The 21,321-nt window shown below is 51.5% G+C and overlaps 1 protein-coding gene across 1 annotated transcript in view; it reads left to right on the top strand.

Moving 5' to 3' along the window:
* Positions 1-20,343, top strand: part of tonsl (tonsoku-like, DNA repair protein) — a 56,141-nt gene extending 35,798 nt beyond the window's left edge. The window contains 12 exon segments of the mRNA XM_080214906.1: positions 3,835-3,955; positions 6,667-7,685; positions 8,452-8,558; positions 9,563-9,719; positions 10,092-10,170; positions 12,265-12,572; positions 13,739-13,910; positions 14,583-14,758; positions 14,901-14,987; positions 15,332-15,358; positions 19,623-19,725; positions 20,046-20,343. Of these exon segments, the coding sequence (XP_080071032.1) occupies positions 3,835-3,955; positions 6,667-7,685; positions 8,452-8,558; positions 9,563-9,719; positions 10,092-10,170; positions 12,265-12,572; positions 13,739-13,910; positions 14,583-14,758; positions 14,901-14,987; positions 15,332-15,358; positions 19,623-19,725; positions 20,046-20,242 (2,553 nt within the window). The 3' untranslated portion in view covers positions 20,243-20,343.
* The last annotated feature ends 978 nt before the right edge of the window (positions 20,344-21,321 follow it).

Raw genomic sequence — 21,321 nt, 5'->3', positions numbered from 1 at the left:
AGCGATGGACGGGATGACCAGGGTAAGGGAGCGATGGACGGGATGACCAGGGTAAGGGAGCGATGGACGGGGTGACCAGGGTAAGGGAGCGATGGACGGGATGACCAGGGTAAGGGAGCGATGGACAGGAACCCCAGGGTAAGGGAGCGATGGACGGGATGACCAGGGTAAGGGAGCGATGGACGGGATGACCAGGGTAAGGGAGCGATGGACGGGATGACCAGGGTAAGGGAGCGATGGACGGGATGACCAGGGTAAGGGAGCGATGGACGGGATGACCAGGGTAAGGGAGCGATGGACGGGATGACCAGGGTAAGGGAGCGATGGACGGGATGACCAGGGTAAGGGAGCGATGGACGGGATGACCAGGGTAAGGGAGCGATGGACGGGGTGACCAGGGTAAGGGAGCGATGGACGGGGTGACCAGGGTAAGGGAGCGATGGACGGGGTGACCAGGGTAAGGGAGCGATGGACGGGATGACCAGGGTAAGGGAGCGATGGACGGGATGACCAGGGTAAGGGAGCGATGGACGGGATGACCAGGGTAAGGGAGCGATGGACGGGATGACCAGGGTAAGGGAGCGATGGACGGGATGACCAGGGTAAGGGAGCGATGGACAGGAACACCAGGGTAAGGGAGCGATGGACGGGATGACCAGGGTAAGGGAGCGATGGACGGGAACCCCAGGGTAAGGGAGCGATGGACGGGATGACCAGGGTAAGGGAGCGATGGACGGGATGACCAGGGTAAGGGAGCGATGGAAGGGATGACCAGGGTAAGGGAGCGATGGACAGGAACACCAGGGTAAGGGAGCGATGGACGGGATGACCAGGGTGAGGGAGCGATGGACGGGAACCCCAGGGTAAGGGAGCGATGGACGGGGTGACCAGGGTAAGGGAGCGATGGACGGGATGACCAGGGTAAGGGAGCGATGGACAGGATGACCAGGGTAAGGGAGCGATGGACAGGAACCCCAGGGTAAGGGAGCGATGGACGGGGTGACCAGGGTAAGGGAGCGATGGACAGGATGACCAGGGTAAGGGAGCGATGGACAGGATGACCAGGGTAAGGGAGCGATGGACAGGAACCCCAGGGTAAGGGAGCGATGGACGGGGTGACCAGGGTAAGGGAGCGATGGACGGGATGACCAGGGTAAGGGAGCGATGGACAGGAACCCCAGGGTAAGGGAGCGATGGACAGGATGACCAGGGTAAGGGAGCGATGGACAGGATGACCAGGGTAAGGGAGCGATGGACGGGATGACCAGGGTAAGGGAGCGATGGACGGGATGACCAGGGTAAGGGAGCGATGGACAGGAACCCCAGGGTAAGGGAGTGATGGACGGGGTGACCAGGGTGAGGGAGCGATGGATGGGATGACCAGGGTAAGGGAGCGATGGACGGGATGACCAGGGTAAGGGAGCGATGGACGGGATGACCAGGGTAAGGGAGCGATGGACGGGGTGACCAGGGTAAGGGAGCAGTGGACAGGAACCCCAGGGTAAGGGAGCGATGGATGGGATGACCAGGGTAAGGGAGCGATGGACAGGATGACCAGGGTAAGGGAGCGATGGACGGGATGACCAGGGTAAGGGAGCGATGGACGGGATGACCAGGGTAAGGGAGCGATGGACAGGAACCCCAGGGTAAGGGAGCGATGGACGGGATGACCAGGGTGAGGGAGCGATGGATGGGATGACCAGGGTAAGGGAGCGATGGACGGGATGACCAGGGTAAGGGAGCGATGGACGGGATGACCAGGGTAAGGGAGCGATGGACGGGGTGACCAGGGTAAGGGAGCGATGGACGGGGTGACCAGGGTAAGGGAGCAGTGGACTGGAACCCCAGGGTAAGGGAGCGATGGACAGGAACCCCAGGGTAAGGGAGCGATGGACGGGGTGACCAGGGTAAGGGAGCGATGGACGGGGTGACCAGGGTAAGGGAGCGATGGACGGGATGACCAGGGTAAGGGAGCGATGGACGGGATGACCAGGGTAAGGGAGCGATGGACGGGATGACCAGGGTAAGGGAGCGATGGACAGGAACCCCAGGGTAAGGGAGCGATGGACAGGAACCCCAGGGTAAGGGAGCGATGGACGGGGTGACCAGGGTAAGGGAGCGATGGACGGGATGACCAGGGTAAGGGAGCGATGGACGGGGTGACCAGGGTAAGGGAGCGATGGACAGGATGACCAGGGTAAGGCAGCGATGGATAGGAACCCCAGGGTGAGGGAGCGATGGACAGGAACGCCTATATCTGGTATCCTGCTTTGCATTGCTGGACCTCCTTCTTGAGGTCCCATTGATCTGTTTGAAGAGCTGGGAGCCTTTGTTGGGATGTTGTCCTTTGTGCAGTTGGTGCCCGATTCAAGGCACCTTATGTCAGGTGAAGGTTTGTTGCTTTTTCAACCTTGTGTTGGTTTGCTATTGCATTTTATGGAGAGTGTGTCTCCAAACTGGCAACACTGGGATGAGGTCGCTGCTGGATTTTGGATCGTGTTGAGGATCTGTCACTCCGAGCGTGGGAAAAGCCTGGCAGGTAAACCAGTCAGTGTGTCAGCGCAGCACCAAGCAGAACAAGGCAGCAAGTTATTTTGCTCAAATAATTAAAATTCATGACTGGCAGCTTAATAGTCTTTTCTGCTAACGGTACCTATTTGTTAACAAGTCTTGTTGAAATGAGAAATAGTTTACATGACCGCTCGGAGTTGAATTTTACTGAGTACAACCTTGATCCCTTGAGTGAAGAATTGGCTACGGTGAACGGGGTCATTAGATGAAGAGGGAAGCGGGTAAATAAACACTCGGGGACATTTACAGAACCGATTCAAAACGTGCAACAAAAAATATATCCCACTCAGCAAGAAGGGCCCATCTGTGGCTCACTCAGCAAGTTACAGGTAACAGATTAAAATACAAAAACTTGCAATGTTGCTAAAAAAAAGTTGGGATTGTTTTGGAATCCTCCAAAGAGAACACTTTCGTGTAAAAGGTTGAAGAAGGAAAAGAGGATAAGGGTGTTTATTGATATATAAAAAGGAAGAGAATCACTAACGTGTGTGTGGGAACCTCACCAGCAGAGAGGGGAGAACGTTTCATGGGGAATAAGGAAATGGCAGAGGCTTTGAACAGATATTTTGTCCGTCTACACAGTAGAAGACATGTTCCATACCAGAAATATACAACTAGGGGCTAAAACGAGACAACATCGATATGAGCAGGGATAACAGTATTAGAAATTTAAAGGTTTAACGTTTAATGGGTGGTGCAGTGGTTAGCACTGCTGCACTGGGTTTGATTCCCAGCTCAGGTCACTGTGTGTGTGAAGTCTGCACGTTCTCCCCGTGTCTGCACGGGTTTCCTCCGGGTGCTCCGGTTTCCTCCCACAGTGTAAAGATGTGCAGGTGAGGTGGATTGGCCATGTTAAAATGCCTCTTAGAGTCCAAAGATGTGTAGGTTAGGGGGATCACTGGGGTAAATATACAGGGATAGGGCCTGTGTTAAATGCTCTGTTGGAGAGTCGGTACAGACTTGATGGGCTGAATGGCTTCCTGCACTGTAGGGATTCTATGAATATGAATCCACAGGGTTTGGGTGGGTTGGGTGAGGGCTCTGTCTTCATCCCTGTATGCCTGCCCTTGCTGGCTCCAATCACTAGTTTATGGCAGGTTTGACTGGAAGTTGTTTTCAAATTACATCTCGGATTACATTAAAGATTGAGTGGGTTATTAATTAATCCCAATCCAACTCCTGTCTGACTGGTATTCAGCTGGTGTTGGGAGGGTGAGAACCCATCTCAGTTCACATGTTTTGTTTCTGTTGTCTAATCCTCAGGGTCAGACCCCTCTGGACAGTCTGCATCAGTGGCGTCAGAATTACTACAAGCACCTTGACCAGGAGACTAAGCAGCAGTGTAAACACATGGAGAGGTTACTAAAGAGCTGCTCCAACAGAGGTGAGAGGGACACACAGCTCTGTCTGTTTCCAAGCCCGTTACTGCTTCACGGGCGAGGCGGGGTGTTCGCAGGCGAGGCGGGGAGTTGACAGGCGAGGCGGGGAGTTGACAGGCGAGGCGGGGAGTTGACGGGCGAGGCGGGGTGTTTGCAGGCAAGGCGGGGTGCTGACGGGCGAGGCGGGGAGTTGACGGGCGAGGCGGGGAGTTGACGGGCGAGGCGGGGAGTTGACGGGCGAGGCGGGGAGTTGACGGGCGAGGCGGGGAGTTGACGGGCGAGGCGGGGTGTTCGCAGGCGAGGCGGGGAGTTGACGGGCGAGGCGGGGAGTTGACGGGCGAGGCGGGGTGTTCGCGGGCGAGGTGGGATGCTCCATCTTCCCAATTCTCGAATCAGCTGAACTCCGATTACAGAGTATACACCATGCCGCAAAGGCCATTCAGCCCAACCAGCCCATACTGATGTTTAGCTCCAATCCAGGCTTCTTTCTCCATCTAAATCTACCCTTGTTAAACTCTATTCCCTTCTCCTGGTGAGGCCGCAGCTGGAGTACTGTGTGCAGTTTTGGGCACCGCACCTGCGCAAAGATATTTTGGCCTTGGAGGGAGTGCAGAGGAGGTTTACTAGGCTGATACCGGAGTTGAGGGGGTTGAGCTATGAGGAGAGGCTGAATAAGAACATAAGAAATAGGAGCAGGAGTAGGCCATCTGGCCCTTCGAGCCTGCCCCGCCATTCAATAAGATCATGGCTGATCTGTCGTGGCTCAGTTCCACTTTCCCGCCCTCTCCCCATAACCCTTAATCCCCTCTCTTATCAAAAACCCATCAACCCGCTTCTTAAAAATATTTAGCGAGGCAGCCTCCACCACTTCAACGGGCAGAGAATTCCAGAGATTCACCACCCTTTGAGTGAAGAAGTTCCTCCTCAACTCCGTTCTGAACTGCCCCCCCTTTATCTTGAGGCTGTGCCCCCTAGTCCTAACTGGGCTTGTACTCGTTAGAGTTTAGAAGAATGAGGGGAGATCTCATTGAGACGTATAAGATGATGAACGGGATGGATAGGATAGAGGTGGAGAGACTCTTCCCGCTCAAAAAAGACAGTAGGACTAGGGAGCACAGCCTCAAGATAAAAGGGGGGCGGTTTAGAACGGAGTTGAGGAGGAACTTCTTCACTCAAAGGGTGGTGAATCTCTGGAATTCTCTGCCCGTTGAAGTGGTGGAGGCTGCCTCGCTAAATATTTTTAAGACGCGGGTTGATGGGTTTTTGATAAGAGAGGGGATTAAGGGTTATGGGGAGAGGGCGGGAAAGTGGAACTGAGCCACGACAGATCAGCCATGATCTTATTGAATGGCGGGGCAGGCTCGAAGGGCCAGATGGCCTACTCCTGCTCCTATTTCTTATGTTCTTATGTTCTCCCTGGCATTTATCCAGATTCTCCTCAAATACCTCGATACCATTCACCTCCCTGTGGGGAATGAGTTCCACATTCTCCCCACACTCTAGGTTAGACATTTCTCCTGAATTCCCCATTGGATTGACTGGCAATACAGAATTGTTAAGGGCCATTCAGCCCATTGTGTCTGCACTAGCCCTCTGAATGAGACATTGATGACTAACTCATATCAATAGCCTCTTCCCTGAGAGAGGAAACAATCTGCCTGTACCCACCCCATCAAAAGCTTTCAGCATAGTGCCACAGTGGTTAGCACTGCAGCCTCACAGCGCCAGGGACCCAGGTTCAATTCCTGGCTTGAATCACTGTCTGTGTGGAGTCTGCATTGGTTTCCTCCGAGTGCTCCGGTTTCCTCCTACAATCCGAAGGATGTGGTAGCCATGCTAAATTCTCCCTCAGTGTACCCGAACTGGCGCTGGAGTGTGGCGACTAGGAGATTTTCACAGTAACTTAATTGCAGAGATAATGTAAGCCTACTTATGACGCTAATAAATAAGCTTTAAAAGGAGCTTTTCTCTCTATCTAACCCCGTGCTGTACCTGTCCTGGGAATGTTTGATGGGGGACAGCGTAGAGGGAGCTTTACTCTGTATCTAACCCCGTGCTGTCCCTGTCCTGGGAGTGTTTGATGAGGGACAGTGTAGAGGGAGCTTTACTCTGTATCTAACCCCGTGCTGTACCTGTCCTGGGAGTGTTTGATGGGGGACAGTGTAGATGGAGCTTTACTCTGTATCTAACCCCGTGCTGTACCTGTCCTGGGAGTGTTTGATGGGGACAGTGTAGAGGGAGCTTTACTCTGTATCTAACCCCATGCTGTACCTGTCCTGGGAGTGTTTGATGAGGGACAGTGTAGGGGGAGCTTTACTCTGTATCTAACCCTGTGCTGCACCTGACCTGGGAGTGTTTGATGGGGACAGTGTAGAGGCAGCTTTATTCTGTATCTAACCCAGTGCTGTACCTATCCTGGGAGTGTTTGATGGGGGGACAATGTGGAGGGAGCTTTACTCTGTATCTAACCCCGTGCTGTACCTGTCCTGGGAGTGTTTGATGGGGACAGTGTAGAGGGAGCTTTACTCTGTATCTAACCCCGTGCTGTACCTGTCCTGGGAGTGTTTGATGGGGACAGTGTAGAGGGAGCTTTACTCTGTATCTAACCCCGTGCTGTACCTGTCCTGGGAGTGTTTGATCGGGGACAGTGTAGAGGGAGCTTCACTCTGTTCCTATTTGTGAAAGATTATTGTTTGCTTTTATTTCCCATGTTCAGAAGTGCAGCCTGTTCAGGATCTTCGAGAAAGTGACCTGTTTGATTCGGAAAGTTCACAGTCACTTGACCCATTAGAATTGAGTATCCCTCCTTCCAGTTCTCATCCTGTTGTCGTGGAGAGCAGAAAAGATCCGGTGGATTCGGGACGTTTATGTCGGATCCGGCAGAAATTGGACACAGCTCCTGTACCCCAGGGCAGGGTGAACCGAGTGCCTTCTCAGAGCGGTGCCGATCTTTCTGGCACTTTTCCGGTGTGTAGTACCCAGGCAAGGACTCGAACCCAGCTGGATTGTCCCTCCCTCGGTGAGGAGGTATCCCCTGAAGAGGGTGTCACTGTTGACTCATTCCAGCCAGTGACAAAACGCCACAGGGCCATAGGGCAGAGGTCACCCGCTCACACTGGCGACCTGGCACCTCTGGTGACTGATGGGAGCTGGAGTCAGGAAGAGGAGAGTGAGTGGCATCCCCCCAGGACAGAGCAGGATCGTGATTTAGACATTCCTAGTGTTGGGATGTCCACCTATAGGAGGGCCATCCGGAATTTAGGGAGTGCAAGATCCAGGATTTTATCCCAAGCTTTAGCAGAGACTTCCCAAAATGCAGAAGCACCCACAGAAAAATCGGCACTGATCCCCACCAACGAGTATATGGAGGACAGCTGGCTGGAGGATGACCTGGGCAGCAACCGGACCAAGAAGCGAGCGCGGGAGCACAGCTGGCTGGACGGTGTCACTGAGCCAGAGGATAATGGACACAGCAGTGAGGATGAGCTGTGTCCAGGCCCTGAGCTCCCGGAATCCAGTCAGAGACTGTCACTGCAGAAGAAGAGATCGAGGCAGATGCGAATGACCCAGATAGTGGACAGGGCGATTGTGGGGAGGACCCGAACCAACACGGGCAAGGCAAAGACAGTCCCCAGCACATCTGTCCCTCGCACATCTGGTGCTCGCACATCTGTCCCTCACACCTCTGAGCTCATCCACACAGCCAGCCAACCAGCAGCACCTGCCAATTCACCGGTAATAAATCAAATTCTTCCCATTTCACAACCCTCACCTCATCACAATGATCCCGAGGAAACAACACATTCCTCCTGTCCCTCCCTCCACCCATCTCCCCCTCCTCCACCTGGTCTCTCCTTCCTCCCGGTCCCCCGCCCCACCCCAGCCCTCTGTTCACTCTGTCTCCTTGCTTGCTATTTCTCTGTTCAATAAACCTTCCATCCTATCCAGCACCTTTGGTAGTCAGTCTGTAATCCTTCAATCCTGTAGATCGCTGCTCAGTAATCTGTCGACCCTCTCCAATCTGCACAGTGGTTAGCACTGCTGCCTCACAACGCCAGGGACCCGGGTTCAATTCCCAGCTTGGGTCACTGTCTGTGTGGAGTTTGTATGTTCTCCCCGTATCTGTGTGGGTTTCCTCCAGGTGCTTCGGTTTCCTCCCACAGTCTGAAAGACGTGCTGATTGGGTGGATTGACTGTGCTAAATTCTCCCTCAGTGAACCCGAACAGGTACCAGAGAGTGGCGACTAGGGGATTTTCACAGTAACTTCATTGCAGCGTTAATATAAGCCTTACTTGTGACACTAATAAATAATCTATCGATCCACTCCGGTTCTCGGTAGTTAGTGGCTCTCTGCTCGGTAATCTATCGATCCACTCCGGTTCTCAGTAGTTAACAGCTCTCTGCTCGGTAATCTTTCGATCCACTCCGGTTCTCGGTAGTTAATGGCTCTCTGCTTTGTAATCTATGCTTTGTAATCTATGAATCCCTGTCTCTCAGCAGGTCCCAGCTGAACAGTTTACTCTGCCTGTCAACTCCGTGATGCCTCCATCAATCAGAGTGAGGGTCAGAGTTCAGGATAACATCTTCCTGATCCCGATACCACACAGGTACGTAGCAAGTTCAGGAGCGCAGTCTGTCTTGGAGAGCAATGTTTTTGTGTAGCTGATATTCCACAATAGCTTCTCATATCCTTCTATACTCCTTCATACCTTGTGTTTGTCCAGCTTTCCACTTCAATGCATCCACATTATTCACCTCGATACTCCCACAGGGAGTGAGCCCCTTCCTCTTGCCACTCCTCGTGGGAGTGAGTCCCCCCAGTCTCTCCACTCCTAGTGGGAGCGAGTTCCCCCTTCTCCCCATGAGTAAATCCCACATTCTCCCCCACTCCCTGTGGGAGCAAGTCCCACATTCTCCCCCATTCCCCGTGGGAGCAAGTCCAACGTTCTTCCCCCACTCCCCATGGGATCAAGTCCCACATTCTCCCCCAGCCCCTGTGGGAGTGAGTCGCCCATTCTCCCCATGAGCGAGTCCCACATTCTCCCCACACCCCGTGGGAGCAGGTCCTCCATTTTCCCCACTCTGAGTAAAGAAGTATCTCCTGAATTCCCTTTTGGGTTTATTAGTGACTGTCTGATATTTGTGACCCTAAGTTCTGTGTTCATACAAATGAGAAAGCATTCTCTCCGTCTGCCCGATCAAACTCTGTCTGAATGGTAAAGGCCTACAGCTGTGTTTTAGAGAAAACAGGCCTGGGTGTTTGTGTTAACACCTCTCCATCCCCAGTGTCTGTACATTCTGTCCCTGTGACAGAGACATGAACTGTGCACACTCTGGGTTAACCAGGTGCCTTTTTCTGGTTTGATGTGTGTGATGCACAAACAGGCTAGCGAACCTGAACTGGGGAACTGCAAAACTAACTTCAACACCAGCAAGAAATCACATTGGTGAAGAAGTTAGTTTTTTTGAAACACTGCCCTCGGGAATGGGGAAGCTGACTCTCTCCCCATAGGCTCTGGCCCACTTCTCATTCCAGTCCGACACCCTAATGACACCTGAAACCCTTTCAAAGTCTCCCCACTGTAACTGGACCCTCCTCTCCTCCCTACAGGGACAGTGAGTTGCGTACTGTGTCCTGGCTGGCTGAACAAGCTGCCCAGCGATATTACCAGACTTGTGGACTGCGGCCCAAACTCTCACTGAAGAAGGAGGGAGCACTGCTCGCCCCACAGGACCCAATCGTCCATGTTCTACAGAGCAACGAGGAGGTAAGAGCTAAGAACACTGTCTCAACACTGGGTTTACACTGTCCCCATCAAACACTCCCAGGACAGGTACAGCACGGGGTTAGATACAGAGTAAAGCTCCCTCTATACTGTCCCCCCCCCATCAAACACTCCCAGGACAGGTACAGCACGGGGTTAGATACAGAGTAAAGCTCCCTCTACACTGTCCCCATCAAACACTCCCAGGACAGGTACAGCACGGGGTTAGATACAGAGTAAAACTCCCTCTACACTGTCCCCCCATCAAACACTCCCAGGGCAGGTACAGCACGGGGTTCGATTTTGTTAGATACTGTTTCCTGTGCTGTGTGAGTTGATAGTGAAATGAAGCTTTGGCCCATTTCTCATTGCTAGGTCTTGGCGGAGGTGTTGTCCTGGGATCTGCCTCCTCTCACTGACAGATACAAGAGGGCCTGTGACAGCCTGGCACTGGGTAAGGAAGAAAAACCATACACTACCTGTTCCCATTTACTGATGATGGTCTCTGTAACTCTCCAGAAGGATCTGCAGTCATCTTTGTACCTCCAAATCTGGCTTCTTGTGTTTTCAATGATGTGGGAGCAAAAGTAGGCCATTCAGCCCATTGAGTGACTGCACCACTCAGTATGACCATGACTGATCTGAAATAATAATCCTCAACTTCACTTTCCCGTCTTACCCCTCGATTCCCTCACTGATTAAAAATTGTCTATCTCAGCCTTGAACATAATGAACCAGCCTCTGCAGCCCTTTACGGGAAAGATCCACTATACACTGAGAGAAGAAATTCCTCCTCGTTTCTGTATTAACTGGGTGATCTTTACTCTGACATTCTGCCCTCTGGTCCTAAACTGTTTCCCCTTGTGGGACAATCAGGATCGACCCTGTCAAGCCCCCCGAGAATTCTGTATGTCTAAATAAGGTCACCTCTCATTCTTCTAAACTCCAATGATTATAGGTCCAACCTACTCAACCTCTCCTCATAAGAAATTCTCTCCAAACCCAGGATCAGCCCAGTGAACCTTCCCTGGACTACCTCCAATACCAGTTTATCTTTCCTTCAATAAGGGGACCAGAACTGTTTACAGTATTCCAGGTGCAGTCTAACCAGTGCCTCATATAGCTTTAGGTATGAAATAAAGGCTGTTTCCTATTTCCCTCTGTTTTGGAATAAGGATGGTACTTGCTTCAGTGAGATTTCCCTATTTTTAAACTCCATTCCTTTTTGATATAAAGGCCATCATTCCATTTGCTTTCCCTATTACCTGCTGAACTTGCATGTTAGCATTTTGTGATTTATGCACGAGGACTCCCAAATCCCTCTCCACAACAGCTTCCTGAATCTTCCTCCTTTTAAATTACATTCAGCTCCTTTATCCTTCCGACCAAAGTGTATAACTTTACATTTAACTACGTTATATTCCACCTGTCAAGTTTTTACCCTGTCCGTATACATCTGTAAATTCTCTGGATGTCATCCTCACCACTTGCCTTCCCATTTATTTTTGTCTCGTCGCAAACTTAGCAATAGTACATTCACTTCCCTTGTCCAACTTTATTAATACACATAGCAAATAATTGTGGTCGCTGCAGTGATCCCTGTGCTATTCTGCTAGTTACAGGTTTCCATCCTGAAAATGCCCCTCTATCTTAACACTCTGTCTATTAGTTAGCCAATTCTCTATCTATGCTAATATATTACCCCCAACACCATGGGCTCTTATCTTATTAATTAGCCTATTTGTGTGGTTCCTTATCAAAATGCTTTTTGGAAATCTTAGTATATCACATCTACTGGTTCCCCTTTATCTATCCTGCTCCTTACCACCTTAAAGAATTTGAATGAATTTGTCAGGTGTGATTTCCCCCTCCATGAAGCCACACTGTCTCTGCTTGGTTATTTGATGTCTTTCTGCTATTACACCCCTTATAATTAACTCTCACATTTTCCCAGTGATAGATATTAGGCTAACTGGCCTATAGTTCCCTGTCTTTCCTCTCCCTTTTTGGATAGGGTGTTAGTTTGGCAGTTTTCCAATCCTCCGAGACTTTTGCAGAATTTAAGGATTTTTGGAAAATTATAACCATCCATTTTCTCTGTAGCTGCCTTCTTTAATATCCTCGGATGCAACCCATCAGGTCCAGGGGCATCTCACCCTTTGGCCCCACTAGTTTCCCTGGTACTTTTTCTCCCGTGATGATTATTGTAGTTATTTCTCCCTCCCCATTTGCCCCTTGATTATTTAGTATTTTTGGAATGTTATTGATGCTTTCCACCATGAAGACGGGTGCAAAGTTTATTTATTTATTAGTCGCAAGTAAGGCTGACATTAACACCTCAATGAAGTTACTGTGAAGATCCCCTAGTTGCCACAATCCCGCCCCCTCCCCCTCCCCCTCTGCCTCCCTGTCCTAAGAATCTTTGTGGTTATTGGGGTAAGCTGTCTGTTTAGCATTGCGGTGAGGATTGTTGTGATGGTTTATCAGTTGTTGTCTCTGTGTAATGTTCTATTGTTTGTATCTCTCTGGGATGTTTCCCTGTCTGTAGCTGTCAACGGGCTGGTGTTGAGGGCGTGTGAGACCCAGGAGAACAGTACCTGCTTCCGGTTATCCAACCTGTCCTTGAACAAGCAGCAGCTGACCCCCATCCTGCGGGCCCTCAAACTGCAGACCAGCACCCGGCAGCTCTGCCTCGCTGCCAACCGGCTTGGTGATGGTGCCATGGAGGAGCTCCTGGCCAGCCTGGTGACCATGCCCAAGCTGACCCTGCTCGACCTCTCATCCAATCAGATCACACACGAAGGCCTGAAGAAACTCAGTGAGGCCTGTGCCGTCTCCAGGGAACCCCCCTTTCCGGTGAGTGTACACACTGTCTGTGCCGCCTCCAGGGAACCCCCCTTTCCGGTGAGTGTACACACTGCCTGTGCCGCCTCCAGGGAACCCCCCTTTCCGGTGAGTGTACACACTGCCTGTGCCGCCTCCAGGGAACCCCCCTTTCCGGTGAGTGTACACACTGCCTGTGCCGCCTCCAGGGAGCCCCCCTTTCCGGTGAGTGTACACACTGCCTGTGCCGCCTCCAGGGAGCCCCCCTTTCCGGTGAGTGTACACACTGCCTGTGCCGCCTCCAGGGAACCCCCCTTTCCAGTGAGTGTACACACTGCCTGTGCCGCCTCCAGGGAACCCCCCTTTCCGGTGAGTGTACACACTGCCTGTGCCGCCTCCAGGGAACCCCCCTTTCCGGTGAGTGTACACACTGCCTGTGCCGCCTCCAGGGAACCCCCCTTTCCGGTGAGTGTACACACTGCCTGTGCCGTCTCCAGGGAACCCCCCTTTCCGGTGAGTGTACACACTGCCTGTTTGGAGTTAACTTGTCGATGCTGCTCACACCTGAACTGGAAGGTTATAGACTTGTCGTATAGTTTGAAGATTCTATGTCGAGTTTTACAGCAGTGGGAGGAAAGACGGAACTTTGATTGTAAAGCTTGGCCAGATACACCCCCTTCCCTGGACAAACTGCTTTCAGCGGGGTACCTGACAAGCGGAGAAACCTCCTGGATAATTTCTGTGGAGTGATTCCAGAGATGAGGGGTTTGTCGTATGAAGAGAGATTGAACAATTTAGGCCAATACTCTCTGGAATTTAGAAGAATGAGGGGAGATCAAATTGAGGTCTACAAGATGATAGAAGGTCTGGATAAAGTGGATGTGGAGCGGATGCTTCCTCGAGTGGGACATTCTAGTCTTAGGATAAAGGATAACAAATTTAAAACAGAGTTGAGGAGAAACTACTTCTCCCAAAGGGTTGTGAATCTGTGGAATTCACTGCCCCAAAGTGCGGTGGATGCTGGGAGTAAATTTAGGGAGGAGTTTGACAGATTTTTAATTGGCCATGTGTTGAAGGGTTACAGGGATGAGGGGCATATCAGCCATGATCGAATGATGGAGAGAACTCAATGGGCCCAATGGCCTCATTCAGCTGTATTTTACGAGCTTATGAATGACTCGATGGTTCTTGTGTTTCAGGGTTTGGAGGAGTTAAACCTCAGCCTCAATCCTTTGGGTGACGGCAGCTCGCAGCTCATCGCCTCCCTGATCAGATCCTGCCCTGTACTGAGCACACTCAAACTCCAGGCCTGTGGCCTCAGTGCCAGGTTCCTGCAGCAGCACCGCCTGCTACTGACAGACGCCATGAAAAGTAAGATCGGTTTAACCTGTCTGACAGTGCAGGGGGGAGAGGTTTAAAGTTTATTTATTAGTCACAAGTAGGCTTACATTAACACTGCAGTGAAGTTACTGTGAAAATCCCTGGGAGGAAACTGGAGCACCTGGAGGAAACCCACACAGACACGGGGGGAATGTGCAAACCCCACACAGACAGTGACCCAAGCCGGGAATCGAACCCAGGTCCCTGGTGCTGTGAGGCAGCAGTGCTAACCTGCTGTGCCACCCTGTGTAGCAGTGTATATGATTAATGTACACATTTCCTGCAGGCACCAATCCAGTGCTTCTGCTCTCTTGCCTGGGCAACCCACAGTGAGTGACGTTCATTTTGCAATGTGAAATCAACTGGAATAAAGACTGATCAGGAAATCTCGTGTCCAAGTTCCTTCTGCAGCAGCCCTAGAGAGGTGATGCTAGGTGATGTTGTTGGTGAGGATCGCTGCTTCCCAACTCTCACTGTGTTGCACTGCAAGAGTTATCATATGGTCCCTGCCCACCGTGTGTCTGTCTGTCTGTCTGTGTGTGCGCCTGCCTGGTGTCTGTGTGTGCGCCTGCCTGGTGCATGTGTGTGTTGTGTCTGTGTGCCTCTGCCTGCGTGCCTCCCCCCAAGGTTTGGCCTCACTGGTGTTTTCTATGTTTTGTCCAGGTGCTGTGCATCTGAAGGCGCTCTGCCTGTCTCACAATACTCTGGGTTCAGTAGGAGTGGAGCTGATTCTGCAGAGCCTGCCTCATTGCACTGTCACTCAGCTGGACATTGCAGCTGTCGCCGGTAACCGTGGTGACATAACAATAATGGAGCACCTTGCCAGGTACCTGTCCCAGGTGAGCCCTGAGCAGCTGAAGACAGACACACTCTTGCTAACATTATTTATTAGATTTTCTCACCTTTGTTCTGTTAAACTATCATTTATAAAATGCATCAGTCTATGATTGTTTAATATCTCTCTCTGATACCTGTGTTCAGGACGACTGCTGTCTGACTCACCTTAACCTCTCCGGCAATCACCTGACTGATGATTCTGTCCGGGATCTCTCCAGGTAACTTGTCTTTATGTTTCACACCTTCCCTCTCAGTTTGAGTGTCCTCATGTCTGCAAACAGATATTGATGAAGAACACCTCAGGGCTCTGTGAGGTAAAAGGTTTTGCGTTCTCTCTTCCCTGCCTTCATATCAGTGACCCAGTGTAATCTTGGTCAGAATGAGGATTGAAGCCATGCTGTTAGTGTTATTCTGTTCCAGTCTCTAACCAGCTAACCGATTCAGCTATCACTCACACTGTCTCCGTTACTGAGTTAATAATTTCTGAGGTTGAGAGTGTAGTTTCCACCCCAGCAGCTTGAGAATTGCAGTTTCAGCGTTGGGACATGGGCATCGCTGGCTGGGCCAGCATTTACTGTCCATCCCTAATTCCCTTGGACTGAGTGTCTCGCTCTGCCATTTCAGAGGGCAGTTAAGAGTCAACCACATTACTGTGGCTCTGGGGTCACGTGTAGGCCGGGCCAGCTAAGGATAATTTTTATTCTTCATTCATGGGGCATGGGCATCGCTGCCCCCAGCTGTCATGGTGGGATTTGAACCCGGGTCTCTAGGTTACTAATCCAGTGATAGTACCATTACCCCACTCACTCCTCTTCCTCTTCTTCCTCCTCCTCCCCCTCCCCCCCATTCCTCCTCCTCCCCCCCATTCCTCCTCCTCCCCCCCATTCCTCCTCCTCCCCCCATTCCTCCTCCTCCTCCTCCTCCCCCCCATTCCTCCTCCTCCTCCCCCTCCCCCCATTCCTCCCCCTCCCCCCCATTCCTCCCCTCCCCCCCATTCCTCCCCTCCCCCCATTCCTCCTCCTCCCCCCCATTCCTCCTCCCCCCCATTCCTCCTCCTCCCCCCCATTCCTCCTCCCCCCCCATTCCTCCTCCTCCCCCCCATTCCTCCTCCTCCCCCCCATTCCTCCCCCTCCCCCCATTCCTCCTCCCCCTCCCCCCCATTCCTCCTCCTCCCCCCATTCCTCCTCATCTCCCCCCATTCCTCCTCCTCCCCCCCATTCCTCCTCCTCCCCCCCATTCCTCCTCCTCCCCCCATTCCTCCTCCTCCTCCTCCTCCCCCCATTCCTCCTCATCTCCCCCCATTCCTCCTCATCCCCCCCGTTCCTCCCCCCCCATTCCTCCTCCTCCTCCTCCTCCCCCCATTCCTCCTCATCTCCCCCCATTCCTCCTCATCTCCCCCCATTCCTCCTCATCCCCCCCATTCCTCCTCATCTCCCCCCATTCCTCCTCATCTCCCCCCATTCCTCCTCATCTCCCCCCATTCCTCCTCATCTCCCCCCATTCCTCCTCATCCCCCCCATTCCTCCTCATCTCCCCCCATTCCTCCTCATCTCCCCCCATTCCTCCTCATCTCCCCCCATTCCTCCTCATCCCCCCCATTCCTCCTCATCTCCCCCCATTCCTCCTCATCCCCCCCATTCCTCCTCATCCCCCCCATTCCTCCTCATCCCCCCCATTCCTCCTCATCCCCCCCATTCCTCCTCATCCCCCCCATTGCTCCTCATCCCCCCCATTGCTCCTCCTCCTCCTCCTCCCCCCAATAATTTTTCTTCTTGATTCATGGGGCATGGGCATCGCTGTCGTGGTGGGATTTGAACCTGGGTCCCCAAAGTGTTAACCTGGGTCTCTGGGTTACTAATCCAGTGACAATACCATTACCCCACTAACACCACCACCACCGCCGCCCCCCCCCCCCCCCCCCACAAATCCAGTTCCGAAATACTGAGCTGATCTTGTTAGTGATGTCAGATTGTTGTAATCTGGTTCACTGACGTCCCGTGGAGAGAGTAAAACAGGAAAGGTGGCTTACCAGGGAAATTAGAGATAGTGTTAGAGCCAAGGAGAGGCAGACAAATTAACCAGGAAAAGAAACCTGAGGATTGGGAGCAGAATTCCACAATAGAGGAGCAAGGGATTGACTAAGAAGGGGAAATAGAGTATGAGAGTAAGCTTGTGGGGAACATAAAAACTGAATAAAAGTTTCTGTAGCTTTGTGAAGAGTATAAGAGTGCTTGTCAAAGCTACTAAAAATTCTTTGAGGATGTAACAAGTACGAGTTGGTGAGGGGGAGACAGTCGATGTGATTTATCTGGACTTTCAACAAAGAGCCACACAAGATTAGTGTGGAAAATTAACGTGCATGAGATTGAGGGAGTTATATAAAGATGGACAGAAAGCTGGTTAGCAGACAGGAAACAAAGAGTAGGAATAAACAGGTTTTTTTCCAAATAGCAGGCATTGATTAGTGGGATATTGTAGGAATCAGTGCTGGGATCCCAGCTATTCACGATATATATTAATGATTTAGATAAGGGAACTGAATGTAATATCTCCACATTTACAGCTGACACGATGCTGGGTGGGAGGGTGAGCTGTGAGGAGGATACAGAGTTGATTCAGTGTGATTTGAACAAGCTGAGTGAGTGGGTATACGATTGGCTGACGCAGTATAACGTGGATAAAAGTGAGGTTATCCATTTCAGGAGGGAGAACGGGAAGGCAGATTACTATCCCAACGGCTATTAATGAGGAAAGGGGAGTGTGCAGAGGGACCTGGGTGTCCTCGTACACCAGTCACTGAGGGGAAGCGTGCAGGTACAGCACGCAGTAAAAAAGGCAAATGGTGTATTGGTCTTCGGAGTGAGTGGATTCGAGTACAGGAGCAGGGATATCTTGCTGCAATTATACAGGGGCCTTGGTGAGACCACACCTGGAATATTGTGCACAGTTTTGGTCTCCTTATCTGTGGAAGGATGTCCTTGCTGTAGGGGGAGTGCAGAGACTGAGCAGACTGATCCCTGGGGTGGAACGACTGATGTATGAGGAGAGATTGACAAGGTTAGGATTGTTTTCTCTGAAATTCAGAAAGAGTGGGGGTGGATTTCATAGAGATTTATAAAATTCTAACAAGAAGGATGTTCCCGATGGTGGGGGTGTCCAGAATCAGGGCTCACAGCCTGAGGTTACAGGGCAGACCCGTTTAGGGCAGAGATGAGAAGAAATGTCTTCACCCAGAGAGTGGACAGACTGTGGAATTCACTACCACAGAAAGTAGCAGAGGCCACAAACATTGAATGTTTTTGAGAAGCAGTTGGAGGTAGCATTTGAGGTGAAAGAGATTGAAGGATATGGAGGGGGGGGGATCTGGTTATGGAGTTGGGTGATCAGCCATTATCAAAATGAATGGTGGAGCAGGCTGGAAGGACTGAATGGCCCCCTCCTCTTCCTGTTTTCCATGTTTCTGTGAAACATAGTGGAGCAAAGCATCCTATTGTCAAACTGAGGGCAGCAAATACAAGTTTGTTAGTGACCAGACCGACTCCTGGGAACCCCAGCACTAACAAATCTGTAATCGAGACGGGTACAGCACGGGGTTAGATACAGAGTAAAGCTCCCTCTACACAGTCCCCCATCAAACACTCCCAGGACAGGTACAGCACGGGGTTAGACACAGAGTAAAGCTCCCTCTACACTGTCCCCATCAAACACTCCCAGGACAGGTACAGCAAGGGGTTAGATACAGAGTAAAGCTCCCTCTACACTGTCCCCCATCAAACACTCCCAGGACAGGTACAGCAAGGGGTTAGATACAGAGTAAAGCTCCCTCAACTCTGTCCCCCATCAAACACTCCCAGGACAGGTACAGCACAGGGTTAGATACAGAGTAAAGCTCCCTCAACTCTGTCCCCATCAAACACTCCCAGGACAGGTACAGCACGGGGTTAGATACAGAGTAAAGCTCCCTCTACACTGTCCCCCATCAAACACTCCCAGGACAGGTACAGCACGGGGTTAGATACAGAGTAAAGCTCCCTCTGCACTGTCCCCATCAAACACTCCCAGGACAGGGACAGCACGGGGTTAGATACAGAGTAAAGCTCCCTCTACACTGTCCCCCCATCAAACACTCCCAGGACAGGTACCGCACGGGGTTAGACAAAGAGTAAAGCTCCCTCTACACTGTCCCCCATCAAACACTCCCAGGACAGGTACAGCACAGGGTTAGATACAGAGTAAAGCTCCCTCTACACTGTCCCTCCATCAAACACTCCCAGGACAGGTACAGCATGGGGTTAGATACAGAGTAAAGCTCCCTCTACACTGTCCCCCATCAAACACTCCCAGGACAGGTACAGCATGGGGTTAGATACAGAGTAAAGCTCCCTCTACACTGTCCCCCATCAAACACTCCCAGGACAGGTACAGCACGGGGTTAGATACAGAGTAAAGCTCCCTCTACACTGTCCCCCCATCAAACACTCCCAGGACAGGTACAGCACGGGGTTAGTTACAGAGTAAAGCTCCCTCTACCCTGTCCCCCATCAAACACTCCCAGGACAGGTACAGCACTGCGTTAGATACAGAGTAAAGCTCCCTCTACACTGTCCCCCATCAAACACTCCCAGGACAGGTACAGCACGGAGTTAGATACAGAGTAACGCTCCCTCTGCACTGTCCCCCCCATCAAACACTCCCAGGACAGGTACAGCACAGGGTTAGATACAGAGTAACGCTCCCTCTGCACTGTCCCCCCCATCAAACACTCCCAGGACAGGTACAGCACAGGGTTAGATACAGAGTAAAGCTCCCTCTACACTGTCCCCATCAAACACTCCCAGGACAGGTACAGCATGGGGTTAGATACAGAGGGATGTTTCAGCCAATCCCGGGATAACCACGGTTGGTGTGGAAATGCTGCTTGGAGCTGTGCGAGAGCGGAGTAGTGGGATGCAGTACCTCAATGTTTCAGGTGGGTTAGACAGCCATGCCCGGGTGTGTGGAACCTCGCTGTGTTATCATCAGGAAGTTTGGAATGCCCCAGGTACAGTGCTGAAACAGAGCTCTGTGACGCTGAGATACTCGGACCTGTACACTCAGTTCTTAAGTGTGCCTTGAACCCGTGAGCTCGGGGAGACTGGGTAACACCGGGCAGCCTTGCCCAGGGACACACTGGTCCTGTTAATCTATTTAAATTGATTCAGGAGGGTGGTGAGAATTGGCCTGCCTTGCTGGGTTAGTGGGGCTCTGGGAGAATGTTCTAATCAGCCGTTCACTCCCTCTGTCCTCCAGGTTCCTCAGTCCAGGGACCAGCAAACTCCTCAGCCATCGGAGTGAAGCTCAGGGAGCTGAGTCTCTGCAGCAACCTACTCAACAAGTACGACAAGGAGAGTTTGCTGAGTGGCTGGAAGGAGACAGGGCGTGAGCTCCACACTGTATCCTCTCTCTGCAAGTGTCTGATCAGAGCAGTTCCCAGCAGTCACCGCTGAGATCCTCTCACACGCGCCTGTCACTTTGTTCAGAGAGTATTTATGTAATTTTAGCTGTGCACTTTGTATTTGATGGTTGAATATATATTAAACCAGAGAGATCCATGGCTGGATTGTTTGCCCTGTTTCATGCCTGGTGCTGTCGCCTCCCATCAATGTTAACCTTCAACATTCTCCTGTCCTTCTCTGAACCGCTCACTCTCCTGGTTAGCTTACTGTAAAAGTCAGAGATTACTGGGGAACAGACTTCAGAAAACCAAAGATAGATCAGATTTAAGGTTTATTTATTAGGCACAGGTGCTCTTACGTTAACACTGCAGTGAAGTTGCTGTGAAAATCCCCTCGCTGCCACACCCTGGCGCCTGTTCAGTTACACTGAGGGAGAATTTAGTACGGCCAGTGCACGTCTTTCAGACAGTGATTCCAGACCCATGAACTCATCGTAAAACAGACCAGGAAACATGCTATACCCGTTCAGCTGGTAAATCATATTGAACAACACTTAGAGGAAGCACTGAGGGTGCTAAGGTGTACTTTGGGTCTCCATCACCAAGTTCCACTACAGTCTGAGCTGGTCAGTTCCTTAAACCAACAAAGTCTTATCTTCACATTGAGGCTGTCCTCCATCATGTAATATGGTGCCACCACCATGTTAAATTAGAGTGGGTTTGAGCAGCAGAACTGTACTCCAGCACAATCTGTAACCTCATGCCCGTTATATCCTCCACTCAACCATTACCACCAAGCCAGGGGATCAACTCTGGTTCAATGGAGAGTGCAGGAGGGCATGCCAGGAGCAGCACCAGGCAAACCTAAAAATGAGGCATCAACCTGGTGAAGCTACAACACAGGATTACTTGCATGGAAAACATTGGAAGCAGCAAGTGATAGAGCTAACCGATCCCACAACTAACAGATCAGATATAAGCTCTGCAGTCATTCGGTCGTGAATAATGGTGGACAATTAAACAACTCACTGGAGGAGGAGGCTCCAGAAATACCCCATCATCAGTGACAGAGGAGCCCAGCATATCAGTGCAAAAGATGAGGCTGAAGCATTCGCAGCAATCTTCAGCCAG

This window comes from Carcharhinus amblyrhynchos, chromosome 2, assembly GCF_965287045.1.
Source record: "Carcharhinus amblyrhynchos chromosome 2, sCarAmb.v2.hapA, whole genome shotgun sequence".
NCBI lineage: Eukaryota > Metazoa > Chordata > Chondrichthyes > Carcharhiniformes > Carcharhinidae > Carcharhinus > Carcharhinus amblyrhynchos.
This window is presented reverse-complemented; position numbering and strand designations above follow the sequence as displayed.